Source organism: Vicia villosa, linkage group LG4 (genome assembly GCF_029867415.1).
Source record: "Vicia villosa cultivar HV-30 ecotype Madison, WI linkage group LG4, Vvil1.0, whole genome shotgun sequence".
Taxonomy (NCBI): domain Eukaryota; kingdom Viridiplantae; phylum Streptophyta; class Magnoliopsida; order Fabales; family Fabaceae; genus Vicia; species Vicia villosa.
This window is the reverse complement of record NC_081183.1, coordinates 52,759,222-52,767,300: the sequence shown is the minus strand read 5'-3', so window position 1 is coordinate 52,767,300 and position 8,079 is coordinate 52,759,222. Positions and strand designations below refer to the sequence as shown.

Sequence of the window (8,079 nt, the reverse complement as noted above, 5' to 3'; positions counted from 1 at the left end):
GAAATATCCATATGGAAAGATAATGATTATCTTTGCAAAAACCACATTCTGAGCAGTCTCGCTGATGATTTGTATGATTACTACAGTAACTGCGAGACTGCAAAACATGTATGGGAAGCTCTGAAAAAGAAATATGATATTGAAGAAACTGGAACAAGAAGTATGTCCTTATCTACTACCTAAAGTATCAAATGATATTTTTGTTGGGAAAAGGTTCGCTATTGATGGCATATTTAAGTTGAATGTTGATTTGAATAAAATATTTCCTTTTGTTTACTCTTTGTGTGATTTTTACATTTGGCATGCTAGACTTTGTCACATTAAGAAGCAAATTATTTCTAACTTAAGAAACTTAGACCTAATCCCAAAATTTAATGTCAATGATTTAGAAAAATGTGAATATTATAGTCAAGCTAAAATAACTAAGACTTCACATAAATTAGTAACTAAAGAATCTAATCCCCTAAAACTTATACACTCTCATATATGTGAATTAGATGGAACTCTAACTAGAAATAGTAAACGTTATTTCATCACTTTTACTGGCGATTCTTCTAATGATACTCATGAATACTTAATGAAAATAAAAGTGAAGCGCTTGACATGTTTAAGATGTATATGAATGAAATTGAAAATCAATTTAGTAAGAATATTAAGCGACTTCATATTGATGTAGGAACTTAGTACGATTCGATGTTATTTAATGAATTTCATAAACTTCGAACTGTGAATGATAGTACACCAAATGGATGTTATGACAACTTTTTTAAATGGTTACTTGGAAGAGAAATTTATATGGACCAACCGGAAGGGTTTGTGATTCATGGGCAAGAAAATAAGATTTGTAAATTAGATAAGTCTATATATGTTCTAAAACAAGCTCCAAAGAAATGGCATGAGAAGTTTGATAACTTAATGATATCGAATGGGTACAAAGTGAATGAGAGTGACAAATGCATTCATTATAAATATGAGAATCGCATATTCACTATCATACGTCTCTATGTAGACGATCTACTCATATTTGGATCAAATATTCAAACTATTAATGATGTGAAATCATTGTTGAACAACAACTTTGATATGAAATACCTCAAAGAAGCGAGTGTGATTCTAGGAATCAATATCACTAGATCCAAAAAAGGAATTTCTTTGGGTCAATCTCATTATATGGACAAGATTTTAAAGAAGTATAATTACTTTGACTGTAAACCCACTTGCACATCACCCAATCCAAGTGTAAAACTGTTTAAGAACATTGATGCTAGTGTTAGACAAAGGGAATATGTGTGCATTATTAGTAGTCTTAGGTATGCCACTGATTGTAATAGACCTCGACATTATATATGTCATAGGATTGTTGTATAGTGTTACTAGTAGACCGAGTAATGAGCATTGGAAAGATATTGGGAAAGTCATGCGATACTGTAAAAGGACCATGAATCTCAATTTATATTATCAAATATTTCCTGCTTTACTTTAAGGATACAGTGATGCATATTAGAATACCTTGGAAATCAAAGAAACAGACTATCTCGGCTCAATCCACGATGGAGCCTAAGATGATAGCATTAGCAAATGCCAGTGAAGAAGCAAGTTAGTTAAGATGATTTATATGTGAGATCCCTTTGTGAGAAAAACATATGCCTATTGTGTTGATCCGCTATGATAGTACCACGACTATTGAAAAAATTGAGAATCATTATTATAATGGTAAAAAGCGTCAAATTAGAAGAAATCACATCATTGTTAGAGATTGAATTTATTAAAGAACTGTAAGAGTGGATCATGTACGCATTGATGAAAATTTAGCAGATCATTTAACGAAAGGATAAGCTAGAGAGAAAGTCCAGAATACATCTAAGAAGACGGGACTAATACCTATAGAAAAATGAGTTGCGCGTAATGATAATCTGACCTAAATGATTGGAGATCCCAAGAAATATGTTCAATGGGTAATAACAAGTTGTGAGTAATATGAGATGGTCAAACGAGTTTGAATAAGTAAAGCATGAATCATGAAGCAATAAGAGGATGAGCTAATAGAAGATCTTAATGAGATTTATACTCTGTATGAGGAAGTACCTATGCTACAGGAGTGCTCTTGATATATTCTTCAATGTGATTGTGGAACTTTGGTCGGTTCCTATGTAATTTAGAACCAAAATTTCTATAGCCTTCACTAAAACGGGATACATGTGCATGACCATTAAAACATGAGCTATTAGAATGCATCTTAAGAAAATATTGTGTGCGGGTTTGATGTCTGAGATAGAATCAAGACAATTATGTCAGTCTTGTTGAATCAGAATCCTACTTGCTACGCAAAGGTTCAAGTCGTAAACACCTCTGTTTATGCACAATCTTAGAAACGTTTGACGTTACTTCTGAAACACTTTTTAAATTCCAGTTGGGAATTGTTAGAACATGTCAATACTCCAATAGGAAGATGAATTTGAAGAAGTTCCTTAAATCCCACATTGTGTCTTAGTTGAAAAAACTTCTTAGTTTCACATTGCTTAGGTGAGATATCATAGCTAACTCACTTCATTATATAAGGAAACTCCTTGTTTCGTTCTAAAATACTTCAAAAACTCCTTTTGTTGAGTTTTTTCTTTCCCACTCTCATAACTTCACGTTTTTCAAACTATCGAAACGCCAACTCCTCTCCCTTTCTTTCTACTCGTTGAATTTTCCAAGTATTTTCTTGAATTCTCTTAAGAAAATTATGTCAATTTCTTCTCGTTTGAGTTGAGAAATTACAAGTATTAATTTTTGAATTCTCTTTGGAGAATTATTTGAATTTCTCTTGTTTGAGAAATTATTTTGAATGGTCAAATGATCATTATTGAATTATTTTTGGAGAATAATTTGAATATTTCATTGTTTGAGAAATTATTACGATTGATCTATATACCAGATACTAAGAGTGGTTTTTATACCATATTCGACTGGTCTTTGTGCTATCAGAGCGTGTATTTCTGGCCCGATTATCTACCATGTAAGTATTAATCGTACAATATAGAACTAAGTTGTTTTATCCTGAAGGCGGTGTGATTGATTGACTACTTTGCATAATTTTGGATAGTGCCACGAAATATCTTAAAGAGAGCAAATTATTCCGTGACTCTAATTACTTTCAGAGAAAAAATTTTCAAAACCACAAACTAACAATTGATAATAAAAACATTTTACATAAAATTTTATAGTTATGTACTTGTCATATAAATTTTTATGTAATTTAAATTTATTTATCATTATAATTATGTATTCTGTAAAAATTTATAATATATTTCTTTAGTCAAAATATATACACTATTTATTTTACTCTCAGAAATTTCTGGATATAACTAATATATTAAAAAAAAATCCAATTTTTACAACAATATAGAAAGACTATCTAGAGTAGACGGTATAAGATAAAAAATCAGTTTTAAAAAAAAGTTCAGTTTCAAATAAGTAATGAAGTTTATCTAACTGAAATAAGCATAATAAATGTTAATTGGTTGTCCTTTTTGAGAGAAAACTTGACCAGCTATATCTATTCATATGGAAAAATGTATGAAAATTAAGCTCCATTTGGGTATCAATTTTCCAACTCTTGTTTCATTCTCTTGAGGTTGAGTGTTTTCTAAGAAACTCATCTGGTATGTTTATTTTCATGTGTTATTTGTTCTTATGTTCTATATTTTCATCTGTTATTATTATATACATCAATTGTAACTCATCTAGATTGTGTTTTGCTTTTCACTAACTTAATATTTGATCTATTTATGACAGAAAAATAACAAAATGTTAAGAAGCTTGTTTCTTGTTTTGATGTTGGTCCATGCAACATTACCTATTGCTCCTCAAATTCCTGTCCCTGCCAAAAAATGGTCAACATTAAGTGGTTGGTAATTCTTCTGTCAAAGATTTAAAGGTATTATTTTGTTATATGATGATTCTTGATCATGTGATTTATCGTAGGTAACGAGCCGCTTGTAATAGCACGCGGAGGATTCACGGGTCTATTTCCAGAAGGAAGTTCAGAAGCAATCGGCATATCGAAGGAGATAAGCATTTTTCTTTGTAATGTTCAGTTTACAAAAGATGCTGGTGCCTTTTGTGTGACAGGAGGTAAACTCGACAATACAACGACTATAGCAATGTTTGATCCAAATGAGAAAACCTATAACATTAATGGAAACGATGTGCGAGGACACTTCATGGTGGATTACACTGCTGCTCAGATTAACCACAACGTGTCGAGTAAGAGATTCTTTCTTATAAACATATGACATCTTGTAAATTTTACAGTTGAGGTTTGTGTTCTTAATCTTAAACTATGTTGCAGTGAATCAGGCTATTTTTTCTCGTCCGAGTTTCTACGATGGTTTGTCGCCTGTACTCAATGTTGATGGTATACTAAGTAGCAAAACTCCACCAAGGCTCTGGTTGAACTTCCAGGTTATCTCCCTCACTATCTCGTGACATGAATAATAACTCGCGTAATCATTTTATGACACTTTCTTATGTTGAAATTGATTGTTCTATTGCAGTACGAAAAGTTTTATAACCAACACGGCGTAAAGCTAGTTGATAAAGTACTAGAAATGTTGAGACTTTATACTATAGACTTTGTTTCATCTCCTGAGATAGGTTTCTTGAGAAGCATCAACGGGAAAGTTAGGACGAAAACAAAGTTCGTTTTTCAATTTCTTAACGCGAGTGATGTCGAACCAACAACGAATCAACCATATGACACCATTGTGAAGGATCTTGCAGCAATCAAGTCATATGCATCTGGTATAATGGTGCCAAAAGAATACATATGGCCAGTTAAACCAGACAAATACTTGGGGCCTCTCACAACCCTAGTATCTGATGCACACAAACAAGGACTAGAAGTGTATGCTTCTGGTTTTGCTAATGATTTCTTTTCCAGTTATGATTATAACTATGATCCTACTGCTGAGTACCTACAATTTATAGCGAAAGACGAATCTGTTGATGGTCTTGTTACTGATTTTCCTTCTACAGCATCCAATTCCATAGGTGAGAGTGCAGAGATATTCAAAACTTTATATTGCGGTTTAAAACTATGCTCAGAAGACTAGTTCAAAAGAAGATAATCGGGTTATATGGAAAACGGAATACTAACTCTCACGAATTTCTTGTTTTTTCAGCATGCTTTGCACTCAATAATACACTGCCAAAAAAAGGTAATAGTATTATTCTTGAACTTCTCGCGGTCATAGAACCTTATAGACAAGATGGGAAAAATGCTAATGCATTTGCTTTTGCAGGACAACCTTTGATCATAAGCAATAACGGAGCAAGTGGCGTTTATCCAGGTTCCACCGATCTTGCCTATCAACAAGCAATAGACGATGGAGCTGACATTATAGATTGCTCAGTTCAAATGACAAAAGACGGATTTTCATTCTGCTCAAATACAGCAGACCTAATGGCAGATACAACTGCTATGACTAAATTCATGTCGCGAACTTCCAATATTCCAGAAATTCAACCGAATAGTGGAATTTTTTCCTTTGATCTCACGTGGAACGAGATCCAAAGCTTGCAACGTAATGCTTCCGTATGACTTCGAAAATTCATGAGAAGATCTAGCCTTTAATATTTGAACAATAAATAAACTTAATGTAATTTGTTTCTTGCTTCAGCTCAAATTTCTAGCCCTCTTGGCAGTGACTTCCAAAGAAATCCAGCAAACAAGAACAGTGGTAAATTTGTTATGCTCTCAGAATTTCTGGAGTTGGCTAAGGATAAGGCAGTTACTGGAATTTTAATTAACATAGAGGTAATCACTATGCATTCTTGAATCACTATCATAAAAGTTTGACTTATATTACTGCTAACAAACTCGTTAATTCGATGATAGAATGCTGCTTACCTTGCATCAAACAAAGGACTTGACATTGTTGGTACCGTAAGCACTGCCTTAAGCAATGCGACATTTGACAAGCAAGCGACGCAGCAAGTTCTGATTCAATCGGACGATAGCTCGGTGTTATCCAAGTATAAAGACATTCCATCTTACAAAAGAGTGTTGCTAGTTGAAAACATAATAGGCAACGCACCTAAGGAGAGTGTGGATGAAATAAAGAAGTATGCAGAAGCGGTGAATCTTCGAAAAACATCTGTTATTAAAGCATCTGGTTCCCTTTTAACAGGAATGACTAATGTTGTTAAAGAGATGAAAGATGCAAACCTGACAGTGTTTGTTCGTACTCTTAGAAACGAGTTCATATCTTTGGCTTTTGATTATTGGTCAGACCCTAATGTTGAGATTGCTACTTACATCCATTCTGCTAAAGTTGATGGAATAGTCACCGATTTTCCAGCCACTACGAGTCGATATCTCAGTAAGAAACTTGATTTTAGAGATTAATTAACTAGAAGATTTTTGTTGAAAAGGAAAAGTTATTAACATGGTTGAATATATGCAGGAAGTCCATGTAGTGATCTCAACAATGTAGCAACCATCTTACCAGCTAAGGCAGGTGAACTAGAAAGTACTGTTTCACCAACATTAATGCCACCAGCAGAAGCACCACTTCCTCCTCTTGAGGTTGGTAACATTGTTGATCCACCTCTTCCTGCAGTGACTAATGATAATCCTCCTGCTACACCTTCTTCACCACCTCCTTCACATGCTTATGCAAATGCAGCTAATCTTGGTCTCTCCCTAGTTGCAATCATAGTGCTTGTCATCAATCTTACTTTGTGATAAAATTGTTTTTGATATTAACCAAGTGTTTTACTAGTAGACTGTAAATTTAATCATACAATTAGAGTATCAAGTGAATTCCTCAAAGATGGATTTTGAAACTAAATTAGTCACTAGAAGATCTAACTGGCCATTGAATTCATTGTTTTACTAGGGATAAATGGCGTCACTTTTAAGATCTTGGAAATCAGCTTCCTACATGTTTATCATTTTATGTTGATGATTATTAATAAAAGCTAATGATGTACTGTATATATGACAATTGTTTTGAATTATGGATGGATGGGAAATGAAATAAGAAACATTTCTATTGACCTACTCTTCCGAAGTAGTTGTGAAAGAAGATGAAGACAATTTTATGAATATTGGCAATGTTCAATGTTTATCAACAATTAGTGGAAAATTCGTGCGTCCGCACGAGTTCTGGTGTGTATGTCACCAGTTTGTCATGGGAATTCAAACAAATTAAAAAAATATCAAAATTTTCTTTAAAAAAAATGAAATGCAAGATAATTGTATAAATTTCTAAAATATTCTATCGCTAAGAAAAACTATTAAACACAAATTTGTAAGAAACCAATAATGAAAAATAGGAAAAAAAATGTTAATAGTAAAAATATTTATAAAGTTTAATAAATGAGGAAAAAATATTTAAAACTAAAATTAGTTGAAAATGAGGAGAAACATAGTTTTACATAAAAGTCTAAAAAAATAATTATATAATATTTATTAAAATTTGGACTATGGTATAAAATATTAAAAAAAATAAAAAGTCAGTAGTATAACTTATAAGTATTACTTTTATTTTCTTTAATACTATAAAAAATGTTAAAACTTGTGTTACCCGTGCGTTCACACGGGACTGATGTGTTATCCGTGTGTTCACACGGATTTTGGCCATGTTACCCGTACATTCACACGGTACTGATGTATTACTCGTGTGTCTGGTGACAGATTTTAATCTAATTACATGTGCGTTCACACGGTATTGGTGTGTTATCCGCGTGTCATATGTCGTGCATGTGTCTTCTTTTCCCATTATGTTGTTATTGTAGTCATAAGAACGTGTATAATGGTGCATGATAGTATTCATTGCAATGGTGGATTAGAGTACATGTGATATTAAGTTTACAAAGTTACTTTCATTGTAGTATTTTTTTAGAGATAGAACCTTTGTTTTGTTTTCAAGTCATAAGGCCTAGCTGTGAATCATTATTATTTAATTGATCTCATATATATGCATAAGAGTTTAGATTAAGATCATGATAAGAAATGTCACAAAGCCATAATTGTATTGATATTTTTAAAACTGTAGTTCTTAACTACTATTGATATCACAACTCCAG

At 32.7% G+C, this 8,079-nt stretch overlaps 1 protein-coding gene across 1 annotated transcript; it reads left to right on the top strand.

The window, feature by feature from the left end:
• The first annotated feature begins 795 nt into the window (after positions 1-795).
• On the top strand, positions 796-6,733 carry LOC131597208 (glycerophosphodiester phosphodiesterase GDPDL7-like). The gene is made up of 10 exons (XM_058869918.1): positions 796-1,287; positions 3,781-3,892; positions 3,970-4,251; positions 4,337-4,449; positions 4,542-5,037; positions 5,169-5,204; positions 5,289-5,570; positions 5,667-5,803; positions 5,885-6,368; positions 6,453-6,733. The coding sequence occupies exons 1-10, from the start codon at positions 796-798 to the stop codon at positions 6,731-6,733; spliced, it is 2,715 nt and encodes a 904-aa protein (XP_058725901.1).
• Positions 6,734-8,079: the final 1,346 nt, after the last annotated feature.

Bases quoted from the DNA above. Each gene is read 5' to 3' on its own strand.
- LOC131597208 (XM_058869918.1), top strand. From the start codon at position 796: ATGGACCAACCGGAAGGGTTTGTGATTCATGGGCAAGAAAATAAGATT. The intron at 4,450-4,541 runs GTTATCTCCCTC...GTTCTATTGCAG, and splicing joins GGCTCTGGTTGAACTTCCAG to TACGAAAAGTTTTATAACCA. The intron at 5,571-5,666 runs GTAATGCTTCCG...TTCTTGCTTCAG, and splicing joins CGAGATCCAAAGCTTGCAAC to CTCAAATTTCTAGCCCTCTT.